This window comes from Xyrauchen texanus, chromosome 42 (assembly GCF_025860055.1).
Source record: "Xyrauchen texanus isolate HMW12.3.18 chromosome 42, RBS_HiC_50CHRs, whole genome shotgun sequence".
Lineage (NCBI taxonomy): Eukaryota > Metazoa > Chordata > Actinopteri > Cypriniformes > Catostomidae > Xyrauchen > Xyrauchen texanus.
In genome coordinates, this window is record NC_068317.1 from 20803770 (window position 1) to 20818837 (window position 15068).

Sequence of the window (15068 nt, forward strand, 5' to 3'; positions counted from 1 at the left end):
CTACAATAGTAGTGCTGGTCTGTGACTACTAGGTCACCTTAGAGAGCTGGTCTGTGGGTGGCAGAACTCAAGTTTTGGTGAATAAAGCATCACAGAGGGAAGTGAAGTTGCTGGTAGCCCGTGGGTGGAGGTTCAAAAGCTGAGCAACAGGATTAACTGCTCCCAATGCAAAAGTGTTGAATTTTGCTGTCTATGTGTGCACCATGAGAGCTGGTGCCACTTGGTCACACGCAACTGAGAGTGGGCAAATTGTGATGTTACCCATTCTCTGGTGTATATCTGTGCATGTGTGCATTTGTGTCACACCTGGCCTTTCGTCTGCTGTTGAATCCAGTCTGTGAATTTAATGACACGTGTGTAAACTCCAGGCCGGTTCTGCCGAGCGCAGCCCTCACCCCAACTCACGATGCCTGCTAGAAACCACCTCCGCCCACGTTCCAGGCACACCAGGGGTCCCCCAGAGTCTCCCTATATGAACACAGATGTCAATAAATAAACAAGTCAAATGCAGGCACATATACAGACATACAGAAATGGTGATCACATCCACACTCACTTGACAAGCATCCACTCCTCCCTGAATGTTCCCGGCGCAAAGCATTCTGGGAGTGATTGCATCGTCATACATTTTATTGCAAGTGTTGTGACTGATGATGTTAACTGTGGCCTCCTGCAGCAACGTGGCCAATTCACCTGAAATCAGAACTCTGAAGGATTCAGTTGAAAACAACAAAGCATTTATGGCATTCGCAACAGATCTTGGTTAAAGGAACAGTTCACCCAAAAATGAAAATTCTCTCATCATTTATGTGTATGACTTTCTTTCATCTGCTGAACTCAAATGAAGATTTTTAGAAGAATTTCTCAGCTCTTTTGGTCAATTAAATGCAAGTGAATGGGTGCCAACATTTTGAAGCTCTAAAAATCACACAAAGTCAGCATAAAAGTAATGAATACAACTCTGGTGGATATATCAATGTCTTCAGAAGCAATATGATAGGTGTGGGTGAGAAACAGATCACTTTCACATTCTTCTTCTTGTGTTTATGATGATTCACATTCTCATGCATACCGCCCCCTATTGGGCAGCGAGAAGTATTACTAGCAAAAAAGGACGTAAATATTGATCTGTTTCTCACCTATCATATAACTTATGAAAATATGGATTAAAACACTGGAGTCATATGGATTACTATTATGGTGCCTTTATTTGCTTTTTTGGAGCATCAAAATTTAGGCAGCCATTCGCTTGCATTGAATGGATCTACAGAGCTGAGATATTCTTCTAAAAATTATAATTTGAGTTCTATAGAAGAAAGAAAGTCAAACACATCCTGGATGGCATGGGGGTGAGAAAATGGAGTGAGAATGTTCTTTTTTTTGGTGAATTGTCCCTTTAAATTTTTTCTCTTTGAATATCCTTTTTCACTCAGTAATTAATTACAGTGGTACTTGATTTTCAGAGGTGGAGAAAGTTATTAAATTTTGATGCAACATTGGCCAACATTTTTGTCCTTTTTCAATAACATGCACAGATGCATTGTGCACAATAAGAACATAAATGTGTATAAAGATTGTAAATAGGATCCGTTTTTATTTTAAGATGATTTCTGCTTGTAACTTTGGTTTTACTGCATTATAATGTTTTACTAATATTTCTACAAGAATTCTAAAACAGTAGACACAGAGGTCTCTGTTCATGGATAGCACTCTGTGTACTTTCCACTTGTATTTTAGAATTATTTCCACTTGTATTTTGGAATTTTAGACATTTCTTACTTCTGAGTAAGACCACCATAGCCAATTTAAAAACCAGCCAAACACAGATAGCATTAACTGGTAGCATTTCTACAGTAATGTGTGACTTTCCCGTTCTGATAGGGATGCTGGGGGATTTTCCAGTGGATGTGCAAACATTTGACTAGGTATTTCAGAATGCATTTATTTTATATTGAGTCAGCTTATGATTCATCTTTTGCAAAAGAGAGTGTGTGATGGTGTCTTTTTTCAGTTGCTATGGAACAATAACTACTTGTTTGTTCAGAACATACATACGTATTTTAACAGTGTTTCTTTGGAAGTAAGCAAGCAGGGACCTTACCCTCCTCTGTCAGGACACCCCATCCTGTGACAAAGCAGCTGGTTCCAGAAGTAAAGGCATGAGAGGGAGCAGGCACACAGACTGGCTGTACCAACTCATTGAAAAAGACAGGGGCACTCAGTTCTAGAAGAGCGATGTCATAGTCGGAGGTGAATTGGTCATACTGAGAGTGCAAGACGATACGGCGGATCTGTCTGGTGGCTGCTGCGTTGCTGACTGAGTTCATTACCCGCATACCCATGTATGCCCTCCATGATCGTGCATCAGAATACCTGCCAATACGTGGGCAAATACTTTATACCTGGAGCGTCAGATATTTTGGAATCACTGTGACAAACACATACATACATACAAACATAGATTACTTACAAATGTCACTTGGTTTTACTTTTCTAATGTAATGATAATCGTGCATTTTTAAGTGTGGCTTAAACTATCAAATTCTGTACTTTTTGGCGCCACTGTATGTACAAGGTAGAAACCCTCACTTGATTGCATCTGAGTCCTGGAAGCAGTGAGCTGCAGAGATGAGCCAACGGCTGCCCACCAGAGAAGCCCCACACACGTGGCCATAGCGCTCCATTTGAAGGCTGACCTGCCATGGCCATGAGCTGGCCTGGGCGTCTGTTCCACCCACAATCTTCACCCTCTTTCTGGGCCTTGTGCCACAACCTAGCATGAAGTTTATTTGGCTTTTGCATGTTAATGCAAGATGAAATTTCAATAATTTAATGACTTTTGTTTCATCTTTTGCTTTCAGAATCGTAATAATTTCTAAAAAACAAAATTAACTGACTATAAAATCATTTTTAAAGGAATTGCAAATATAAACGTTGTTTTCAATATAGCTTTCTGAATACACCCCCAGTATATCATTGGTCAAACAAAGAGCCTCCAATGAATGCCATTGGTTGAGTATTATTGTTGGGGCAGGTCTAGGCGAGTCACTCAAAACAAACAGAGACATTTTCAAAGCGAAACAGAAAGACAGTGCTTACAGTTTTCGAGAGAATGTACCTATGAATGGCTTGCTAATGCTTGTCTCTGCATATTAAGCTTGTAAAAGGAGAAAGTATTTTAACACAGAAAAAGTTATATACATCAGCTTTAAGGTTAAAATGTGAAATGTAGCATTTCCTTAGTGAATAAAAATTTCCTGAGAAGGGTTTGCTGCAGACATGTAATTTCATTTCTCAGGCATTTTATGCATTCTTTGCTAAGGGTGTGAAGATTTATCCTTGTTTTTATTTATAAGAAATTTTTAACACTTATTACTATGTTTAACAAAAAGAAAACACATCACTGCACTATAGCACATTGAGTTTTTTATTGATGTCTGTGTAGAATTTTTATCTATGACATTTATTTTGTGAATGTTATGCTGTTCCATTTTATGAGTGCTCTCACCACAGCGCAACTCATCCGAACCATCTTTGCAGTCTTTGATGCCATCACACTCCGGATTGATTTTACTCAAGCATTTTCCATTGGCACACTTGAAGGAGGTGGAAGAGCATCCTTTCTGCACTACAAAAGACCAGACAGACAGAGTAATCAAAATCATTAATATAATACTAGATGAACTACAAAATATTGTTTCAGTCCGAATGATCATAAAAACTTGAGGATTTGAGACATGATTTAACAGTAGTTGTGATTATGCCAACACTGTATATTTGTCATGACCTTAGCAAATTTAAACTATTTGCCACTTTCCCTATGGAATAACATGTTACAATATAGGTAAAGTCTAAAGCTGCAAGAAATTGAGGAATTTATGCCTTATAAGGTAGCTATTCTAACATATTCATAGATTGGTTATTTAGAAAACTGACATAAAAATATTTGGACAGTTCACATGATGTGTCTCAACACAAAACATAATAAAATATATGTATTATATTTAAATTGAGAGAATTTTATCATACAGAACTATTTAAGTGAGATGCAACTGTATGGTCATTGGTTACAGCATCAAACTATACATTCTCCCTTTTACAATCATATATGTTTCAGTCTAAATTTATGATGGTGAGTTTATATCAAATCCACATTATTTGTCAACTACCAATTTGCATGGAAAGTTGGGCATAAAAACAGAAGGCAGAGAGGTTTTTACTCACATGCTCTTGTACAATTGAGTTCATCACTGCGGTCTTTGCAGTCCAAAATTCCATCACACACTGAGGCTTTGGGGAGGCAGATTTTGTTTGGGCACATGTGGTAGCATTTACCCCCTAACAGATAAAGAAATGAGCTTATCAAAACTCAAAGGTACACGCACACACACACACCAGAACATAGGCAGATCTTCCCACAGACTCTATCCACACATCTGTTTCAATGAAACACAGATGAGGTAAACAGGCATCTCTGATTATGTGTGGATGAGGAAAAAGAGCAATTATCCTGCATTGGTATAAAGTCTTCAAAAACTGTCATAGGACAAAAGCACACACTTACCACAGTTAGCTTCTTCACTACTGTCACTACATAGGAACTGGGTGTTACACTGTCTGTGTGGTCTGCACTGGCCATTACAATACACTTCTCCTGGCTTACATGTGTCTGAGCGAAAGAGAAAAGGGTTTTAAAAGACACACAATGGATGGCTGGAAAGAATATAAAGTGCATGCAACCACTTACTGCATTTTGCCTCATCTCGTCCATCAGAACAGTCTTTGTCTCCATCACACACCTTCCTCAGAGGAATGCACTTGCCATCTCCACATCGGAACTGTCTCGGACAAGCTGATATAGGAGAACAAGCATGCTCAGAACTGACTAGCTGTGTAAATATTTGTTCTGACTATGATGATTCAAGAGATTCATATTCTTTAATAAATTACGCAATGCAACATGCAAAATGAAATTTGGTCATTATTTGGTGTGTCGGCCGATGTCAGAAATTCAAAAGAGGCAGACACAACTTGCTTTCTACGGCTCTTTAGTCCAGATTTTATTTTCATTTGAAAATTATAACAAACAAGAAAATCTAAAGGAAAAAAAAATGCCATGTACTGGTGTTTAGCAATGAAATTATACATTAATACTGATATGAAATAATAATATAAAAATGTGAAATTAAAATAATATTAAAGAATAAGACTAGTTTAATAAAAAAATTAAATAATGAGACAAAAAATAATATTTTACAATGGCTCTAATATTTGGTTATTGTGATTTTGTGGAAACATAACATAATTTATTTTAAATATATATGCTAAAGACACAAATCGAACACTCCTGAGCAAAGTACATTCGGGATCTGAACTTCATTCTGTAATTTCTATGAAAATACCTCATTTGGCTGGATAAGAAATGAATGTGTAATACTTGGGCATTATTATAGTAATTATAATTAAATTCTGCAATCAGTGCATTGAATTTTCATTGTCAGATCATGATCCATAAATGCATTTACACACCCCTATTACTGACAAAAATTACACGTGACAAAATACACTCTGCTGTTTCACAAAACAATTGCACGTTTGTTCTTTTAACGGCCCAGAAACATCCCAAAGTAGTTGATAAAAATAGACACAGTTGCATTAAAACACAAAACCACACAAATCAAAACCACTCGACAGTGACTTTGATATACTGTACTTTTCTTGAGACTGCACAAAGGACTCACCACTTTCAGGAGAGAAGGCTCTGTAGATCAGGTAAAAGCCTTTATGAGTCAAAGACTCATCCGAGTGAAAGTGTAACAGGACAGAAGAAGAGTAAATTCTTTTTCTACTACTGTCACCAATCGGGTTACAGAGTCTATGGAGGGGCAAGACATACACACACAGGCATGTACACACAAATCATATGCACATACAGACATGTACACAAATATATCTGCGGTCTAGCAGAAAACTCTGAACCGTAGAATTGAATTACAGTAATCTGGGACACCTTTTGCACTTTCGGCATATGAAATTTACTCCAACAATTCCGACCAATAAATTACTTCATCATATCCTGTCACAATCAATAGAAAACCTAGAATATGGTCATAATAACAAACTTTCTTGTGAAAGAGCAAGAAATGTAAACACCTAAACTTAAGTGTCCCACAATACTGAAAGTCCTGAATCATCCTAATTCCCCTTATGTTTCTCATATGACAGCTCTTTCACTGTAGTGTAAGCAAACCGCATTCACAAGTAATCAGCAAGTGAAAGACGTTACACTCACTTGACACCACCAATTTCCAGCCAGTCTTTTTCACAGGTGCTAGATGAAGGCGAATCCTGAATGTCCAGCATCACAATGGTCACAGAGAGAAGGTATCCAGGCAACGGAGCCTACGAGAGAAACCAGACCCTCAAAGGAAGCATTCTTGCACAAAACCGTTGCCAAAAAAAACCCTGCAGTCCCTAGATCAAAGAAGCAGCATCCCAGGCCTCTGAATGAGGTTCATAGGGCATGCATGCTAACACTGGAGAGGAGGCTCATGGGAAAGCCTTTAGCCTCAACTCACCCTGATTTTCCAGTTACAGTCCACATTTGGAGGGTAGTAGGAGGGATAGTAAGGCGAGGTCACTGTGCCGTTCCATGCAGAAAGGAAACCGCCACATTCTGTAGACAAACAGTGACACGGAAACAAAGATTTCCTAACATTTGAGCGGAATAGTGACTGAAAGGATTTATGCCTTATGCTGACCATTAATCCACACACCTGTTTTGGGTATAGCCTGGAAATAGGCTTTGAAGAAGGCCCCTTGCCTCTGTCGACTGAAAGAAAAAGTGACAAGCATGACGTTTCCAGATGATGTCAGTTTCATTACAGGTGATGTTCCTGATTCTGGCAGACCACACCATCTGGTAAATTGAGAGATTATATTTTATGTTAATATCATTGCTTACTACGAATATGAACAGCAACAATATTGTAGCATTACAAAGGAATATGGAGGATAACATGTTGCATTTTATTCCAAGTCTTTAGTTCCCACTTTTTTAACCAATGAATTTCCAATATTCTCAAAGACTTTTACAGTCATCTTTGATCTAGATAAAAAAAAATAAAAAAATTAAACTTCAGACAAATTCACTAATGAATCATTCGGACCAATTTTAAAACTTTTCAAACAATTAATTTAAAAGATCAACTCGAAAAAACAATTCATATTCTTTAATAAATTACACAATGCAACATTCACTCTGGTTTGCGGGCAAGTTTTATTCTATACACAAAAGCAGTATCTAGCTAATGAAATATTTTAGAGTGAAGCATAACTAGACAAATGTATATTTAATCTAGAAAATTCCATGAATTCTATGATTTTATTAATTTCCATGACTTTTCAGGGAAAGCACAATTTAATAATTTCCCTTGTTTTCCAAGATCTTTGGAACCCTGTTTAAAATGTTTTACTATTGGTGAAAAACAGCATAAATTATATGTGTACACTTAAACATTACATTTCCATTTATAACTCCAAACTCAGACCAGGGAACTAATGCAACATGTTCAGCACATGCTAACATTATAGCATTATAGCATTAAGTATCATTAACTATCAAAAAAATCTTTTCATTTTTAAAGCTTACTTCTAAAAAGAAATTAATCTGCGACTATACTATTGTTCATTGTTATTTCATAATGCATAAACAAATGTTACATTTCAAAACCTTTAATGTTAAAGGAATGTTATGGCATCAATACAAGCATTTGTGGTACAATATTGATTACCACAAAAATAATTTAGACTTGCCGCTCATTTTCTTTAAAAAAGAAAAAAAGAAAAAATCTGGGTAATAGTGAGGTACTTACAATACAAGTTAATGTGGCCAATCCGCAAACGTTAAAATACTCAAAAGTATAGACACAAGACATAAAGGATATGCATGTAAACATGATTTTAGTGTGACAAAATCACTTACTAACCTTATCTGTAAAGTTATAGCCAATTTAACAACTTCATCACCGTGATGATGTAATGTCAGCAAAAGCCAGAACACTAAAACGACTATAAAAATTACAATTGAAACAACTTCACAGCTCAAATAATACACAAGTTTTAACAGAAGAATTAATGCAAGTGCTTTTATAAAATTATAAGCTTCACATTTCTGTTTAAACCCTCCAAAACATTTCCCCATTCACTGCCATTGCAAGTGCCTCACTGTAACCTCGATTTTTACTTCTTTTTTTTTTTTTAAAGCAGGGAGACTATAAATAATTTTTGTAGAGATCAACATTATGCCACAAATGCTGTCGATTGAGCTTAACTTGTATTGAATCCAGAACATTCCTTTAAAACGCATGGGTATATGTAGATTTATTAACATTAACAAAAATTGATAAATGCTATGAAAGTATAGTTTATTGTTAGCTGTTGTTAACTATTGCAACCTTACTGTAAAGTATGACATAACAAACCAATCAAATGCACAACTTGCTTTTCTGCAAGTGCCATCGCACTTACCTGGCAATGATCTTGTTCTGAAGCGGCAGTAAGAAGTCATAAGCAGACAGTTTGTTGGCAGAACAGCTACCTGGTGTCGCCCCTTGAAGTGTGAGGATGACGAGTCGCACGACATGGCCGGGTGGCACTCGAAGCCTCCACTGATAATACGGCTTCTTTGGACTCACAAGACTGAGTGTGCGATTATTCCCGTACTTAGCATACAGGTCGAAAGAAATGGCTGTTAGGCAGATGGGAGTAATGTATAATCAGAATGAATACATAAATCAAGAAAACAATCACAATAATGATTGTAGAGTAGTTGTCATGGAGGAAAGATGTATTGTAATTGTTGAGTGACTTGCATGCAGAGTTTACTCAGAGGATTAATGGAACATGGCTTCATCTGAATCGCCTTACCTACTCATGGCTCATTTGTGTTTTCATCGCTCATAGTAGAAGATGTGTCATAGGAGATGCATTGGAACTTAGTTGAATCAAAGTTTGGCAAATCAAATGAGTCACTGTTCATAAATCATTTGAGTAAACCCAACAGGCTTTACAGTGTATTATGATTGTACCCTGCAGCTCCAACTGCCACTTGCCACTCTGAAGTGAGTTGGGATTCTTTATCTTTTCCGCCTTGTCATCAGAATCTTCATCGTCATCATCATCAGCATCACCTCCGTCATCTGGATTCAAACCTGAAGATAAAGAGACATGCATTGCTCAATTGAAGAGCTTTTTTCTTCTTCCCTGCTGAAAGGTCCAGCATAAATTTCCATACTGGTCCATGTGAATTTAGGCTGGTTTTGGTGCTGGTCTATCTTGTGGAAAAGATAACAACTTAGCAATTTAAAATAGTTGACCAGCTAGCCTGGTAGGAGCTTCAGCATCTCGTGCTGGAGACCAGCATTGAAGAAATACAACATGCAGGTACCAGTCATGCAGCAAATGGCAGGGTTAAGAACAAAACAGAGGATGACAGGACATGTTCTTTACCAAGCAGACGCAGCGTGTCCTCATCCTTCTCCATGTAGTAGCGTTCCTCGTTCTTGCTAAAGAGGACCTTGTTGGTACCTGGCAGTCGACGCTGCAGTCGGGCCGGGTTCACTCTCTGGAGTTGCTCAGCAATAGCGGGAGGAGCAGAGAACTTACTCCAGTAGTACACACAAAGACCTTCCACTCCTTCACTGTCATCAGGACACATGACATTTAACAAGATGGCAAAGCCTAGAACTCATTTAGAAATGCAATCGTGCAACAGAGTTGATGAGTATTGAGGGACAATTTTCAACTATGTACCAATGGAGCAAATGCATGAACTAATAGATGCCGAATGTACATTGTATTTTGACATGGAAACACCCCACATAGAGTAAGACATTTAAGGCTTATGTGCTTTTATAATAAGTTGTCAGTCTGTTTTAAACCCGGTTTATACAGTTGTACAATGAGGTGCACTATTAACAAACAGGGTCAAACAAGATGAAAAATGCTTGATCAAATCATCTTTAAACAGGCCTTTATTTATAGCTACAAGAATACAGCACAGTTCTCTGCCCTGTTGGAACAGTGGAAATGCAGCTAATGATTGTTGCATTTTTCCATCCGTTTATACATACAGTACATTATGTCCCATTAAGTTCCAAACATGAATAAATCAATGTATCCATTGTGTACACAAATGCCATTGGTATTTTAAAAAGTATTTACAATTTATTTATTTTTTATTGTGGTATGTGTTCTTTATGTACAGACTCACCTGAATGCAATAATTCCTGAGTGCTGATAATATGAGCTCCATGGTGAAGAATCATACAACTCTGAGAACTTAGATCCATGGCAACATCATGCAAACCGAAAGGAGGAAAGAGATGGCAAAAGTAACATGAAATAATAGATGGACCCTTCCCACAGACCATGATGATGTATTTCTGCTTTAATTTAGCAGTGTAAATCTAGCAACCTCTTTTAAATTTTAAGTTCTCTGTCATGGGAAAACAATATTGGTTTTTTTCCTTTGCTGTTGGAGCAAAAATGGCAGAAATAATATTTTCTACGGTCTCCGATCCCTCTGCTATAGTTTACTTTGGCGTTTCAAACACAGAAATGGGAAAAAGATCCATTATAGTGACAAAAATCAGTTAGCATTCTATTTCTGTTCAGTTCACTATTCTATTTCTGCACTCTGTAAACAAACCAGTGATAACGTCTACCAAGGTCATAAAGTTTCCGCCTGTTCTTTTCTTGTCATATACAGTATTTTAAGACATCCCAGTGACATCACTTCCACTAAAGGCATGACATCACTGAAGAAGGTGAGACATTAGTGGCCCGGGTGAGACCTGCAGTCTAAGCACAAAAGCGCTGTTCTTGTACGATTGGCTTTGAGCAACAAGAGCTTTGGGCAACAACAGCGCCATTGTCTGGGGCTCAATGTCATATTGAAGTGCTGGATGGAAGGGTCATTCAGAGGGTTTAGACTAACTTTTAGAAGCAATGGAACACAGTTGCAGCACATCGCTTCTTTCTTTCACTCACTTATTACACAGGATTACCGGTACAGCACAGGTTGTATTTAGGCTAATTAGAGCATCGTGTTTAATGAAAAGCTACACTTGGCTAGTTCTGATCCCAAAACACGGCCTCTATTCTACCCTGCAAATGCAAAATGCAGTAACTATGAAACAGATAAATAACTTTTTTTGATTGTACAGTCAAATGTGTTGTGCATTCACAGATGATTATGATATGTACATCAAATTATTTTTGTGCCTTAAAACCATGACCAATGATTTCAAGCATGACCCCAAAAATTCAGATACTTCTATATTACTTACATTTTCGCACTCTTTTGTCTCTGAATCTGAGCATATCAGAGCTGAATCCATCTGTCACAGGACAGATCATAGACTAAGAGACCATTCTTTTACAAAAGATGTAGTTACTGCATTTTGACTCTGCACCTAATGTTATGCCTAATGCTGACACAAATGCCAACCATTCCCCTAATACTGGCACACATAGCCCCTTCTTTTAACTCTCTCTCTCTCTCTCTCTCACTTTTGGTGCCCTAAATCCTTACCTTCTCACTCACCTGGCCTACTCTGTCCCCTGGTCTACCTTTCTTCTCTCTTCTGGCTGCAGCCTCTCAGCAAAAGAGGTACAGAGCATCTGATTGTGTGCGAGGAAGCCCTTAGACAACGTTTTTATTGAAGGACTGCTCTTCCTCTCACTCAGCCTGTCTGGGCCCTGTTCCTTTCACAAACACCGTTCTTGTCCTCAGCCCTGAAAAGCTGTGTTCCTCTGGGAGCCAGTCTCACCGCACTGCCTCCCACCGAGCTGGTCTCCAGTTACAGCTGGCTTTAAATTTAAGAGGGCCATGGAGCGGCCGGAACCTCAATGGGGCCGTGCTTAGAGCCTGCTTTACATTTAAAAGGGTGACAATGAGGGACGAGCACACCATTGGAGCTGCAGGTCTGACGGACCCTGCGATTGAAAGTGCCAGGGGCAAGCATCGTCCTCGAGTGGTCTCTGGAGATCGGACACATTCCTTAGAGATCACAGAGAAACCAGCTTTGTTGCTAGGCGGCACAGAGAGAGTCTTATATACGTTTATGCTTACGTAATGGCTTAGCGCCTGAGACTGGAGGCGGAACTGTGTAGACGACGGGTCTGCCAGGTCTGGGGAGAAGCTGAGGTTGGAGAACTCTACACTTCCTCCAAGATAGAACACTGAGGAAGATGGAGAGGCTGCAGGAACCAGAACACATCAAGAGATTATTCAGAGATAATATGCATTAAAATACCACACAGAACAAATCAATTATTTAAGAATTCTTTAAAAAGTTTCAAATGTTGATCTCAAAATACAATGGCGCCAAAATGTACTTGTGCACTTCAGGTTCTATTCAAGTTAAGATAAATCGACAGCATGTATGACATAATGAATTTCAACTCATCCCTCCTTGTATTGAATTGACTTGTATTGAAACTGGAATATTAATTTAAATGTTTGAATGTATTTGTGTAACAATGGCTTTCTGGTACGTTATAGCTGTGCAGTATGTTTAAACCTCACTCCCCTGCCCTCAAGATGCTCATTAGAGACTGACACTACTGTAGAGGCTGTAGCTTTTAGCCTCCTCGTTAGCAAGCCCATCTCCGATGCTGGCTAACGCTGTCCGAATCATGGAAGAGCAGGATCGGTTACATTTGCATTCCAACTAAATATTAAACCAAGAGGCAATTATTTTAAAGAAATATGGCACAACCACTCTTTTCACACAAAACATTTTTACAAAAAGAAGTTTGTTGGTTTCAAATGATAAAACAATAGATTTACTTTCAGAATTAAGTATTTGGACACTTTCTGTTTGTTGTTAGTGGAACATGCCCATAATTAATGTGATGAAATTCACCTGTGGTTACTGTGTTTGGACACCTGTGTGAACTTGAGGCGAACTACATCCACTAAGAATATCACCTTGGGATCAGTTCATTAATGTATTTCTGAGAAAAGGTGCCACTTGGTTTGGTCATTTGTATCTAGTGCAGTGACATTCAGACATTTATTTATTTATTCATTTATTTATTTTTCATTTTTAAGAGACTTAAGTGTACAAAAGTATCCTTTTACTGCTGTACAGTATACCATGCTGATTAAGACAAAATCATCAGCAGCTCAGACTACAGCATATATCAAGCATAACAAAATAAGAACATTTACAGGCTCTCCCTGAAGATGCTCCTATGATGACCAAAGGATGAGAGACTTGACTAGCTACAGTATACTGGAACATACCAGATCATAATCTCAGCATCCCTCCACAGCAGCAGAGGGTTTTAACTTACATGCAAGGAAATGGAGCATCATTGCAATGGCAGCCGAGAGGGGTAGGAGGGGGGAGGCTCGCAGTGCCCACTTACTCCAAGCCCCACAATTTGTTGATTTAGTCCCTGCGCTCTTGATGTCAGACGCAGCCTGGGACTCGCTGTGAGTTGGGCTTGAAGTCTGGGTGGTCTTTGTCACACCCAAGTCCTGCTAGACACAAGTCCATAAACCTTCCCTTAATCCTTTCCATCTAATGTCACTTGTTGTAATCTTTTTAAATAAAAGAATGCAACAAACAAACACTACTTGAGCAAAATAAATAAATAAATAATAATAAAAAACATTGAATTATAATTGAATTATGATTTCAATTAGAATATTTATATATTAATTACGAATTAATTAGTCATTTTTTAATTATTTACCTTTTTTGAGTAATTTACCCAACACTGCAAAGTAATTTATTGTAGTTTTAAAATTTCAAAATAAAATCATCAGTAAAAGTTTACAAAAACGTTAGATATCATAAACAGACGAGGGGCGAATTGTACCCCACCATACTATTGTACACCCTGACCCACATAGACATCTTGGTTAAATTTCTTTAGCTTGACCTGTATGACTTTTAAAATCTTCAACATGTCCCTTTAATAATTAAAAATAAAAATACTTCTAAAAGGCAGTAAATTGAGGAATGACCCTATTGCTACCTTTCTATCATCATACAACAAACTATGTGTCGCCTTTAATTGGCTTCAGCCGCATAATTCTAAACATATTTTCTTTAGGAGAAAGGGGTCGCGGGACTAGGATATCCTGGTGAATTCCCCTGTGGAGTCACACAAAGCGTAATTTGAGGGTCAGTTTTCCCACGGCCCCTCACAGCGGTGTCAGCTCTCCATCATGAGTCGCACTTTGACGAGCACATTCATCAGACGATCACCACCGACCTTTCGACACAGGCTCATTAGCTCGTATAACTATACATTTTAGGTTGATTTCCGTATAGCCTGAAATACATTACGCTGATTAATGTAGCTTACACAATAGTATTGTTTTAAGCTAACGAGGATGAAAAAACAAATAGTTACAATCCAACTTATATATATATATATATAAAAGCCCTCCATTTGCTCAAAAGTGTCCTCGCTGTGATACACTCGCCGCGCGCGCGGTGCTGATGGAAGTCTCTCCTACCTGTGCAGGTGAACCAGCGGGCGCGCTGGTTCCTAAACCAGAGACGCTGTAAACTTCGCAACTTCTGTTTTTGGGGAAAGTCCTCATGGCCCGGTCTCTGATGGCTCCGTTGCAGCGATACAGAACAATACCTTGGGCAGAGAAATTAGCCCGGAAAACGAGCGCGATCCCTCCTCTGATACCCGGAGAAACCCGACCTTAGCGGTATGGAGCTGCGCGCATTCACTCTCTGTATCCCACCGTGAACAGGGGCTGCACGGGACCCAGCATGCACCGCGGTACAAAGGGAGCACTATAAGTAGGTACAATCCACACAGCCATCCGTGCGACAGAAATTGTGGGCAAACTTCTCCCGTGCGCGTGTGCCATGATGGCCAACAATGGGCAGTCTGCTATTCCTTGATTAGGGGCATCATTAAATTAATCGCGGAGAAGAATGCACAATTGCACCGCTTCACCTACTGTGGACATCGCTAAAATATGTGTTAAACCAAGAGCCAGTGTGGATTAAATATTTCCCGGTTGT

At 38.7% G+C, this 15068-nt stretch overlaps 1 protein-coding gene across 1 annotated transcript; it reads right to left on the reverse strand.

Moving 5' to 3' along the window:
- Nucleotides 1-300: 300 nt before the first annotated feature.
- On the reverse strand, nucleotides 301-14644 carry LOC127635296 (suppressor of tumorigenicity 14 protein homolog). Its single transcript, XM_052115212.1, has 19 exons — nucleotides 14543-14644; nucleotides 13366-13555; nucleotides 12137-12264; nucleotides 10274-10341; nucleotides 9511-9701; nucleotides 9090-9212; nucleotides 8530-8749; nucleotides 6777-6919; nucleotides 6579-6676; nucleotides 6293-6402; nucleotides 5742-5875; nucleotides 4748-4852; nucleotides 4565-4669; nucleotides 4225-4338; nucleotides 3509-3628; nucleotides 2590-2773; nucleotides 2102-2373; nucleotides 557-693; nucleotides 301-468 (listed from the first exon to the last, which is right to left on the reverse strand). The coding sequence occupies exons 1-19, from the start codon at nucleotides 14627-14629 to the stop codon at nucleotides 301-303; spliced, it is 2697 nt and encodes an 898-aa protein (XP_051971172.1). The 5' UTR covers nucleotides 14630-14644.
- Between the last annotated feature and the right edge of the window lie 424 nt (nucleotides 14645-15068).

Coding starts and splice junctions, on each gene's coding strand:
- LOC127635296 (XM_052115212.1), bottom strand. CDS start 14,629: ATGAGGACTTTCCCCAAAAACAGAAGTTGCGAAGTTTACAGCGTCTCT. Junction 6,920..8,529: donor CAGAACAAGATCATTGCCAG/GTAAGTGCGATG, acceptor TCAATTTACCAG/ATGGTGTGGTCTGCCAGAAT. Junction 5,876..6,292: donor CTGGAAATTGGTGGTGTCAA/GTGAGTGTAACG, acceptor GCCCCTCCATAG/ACTCTGTAACCCGATTGGTG.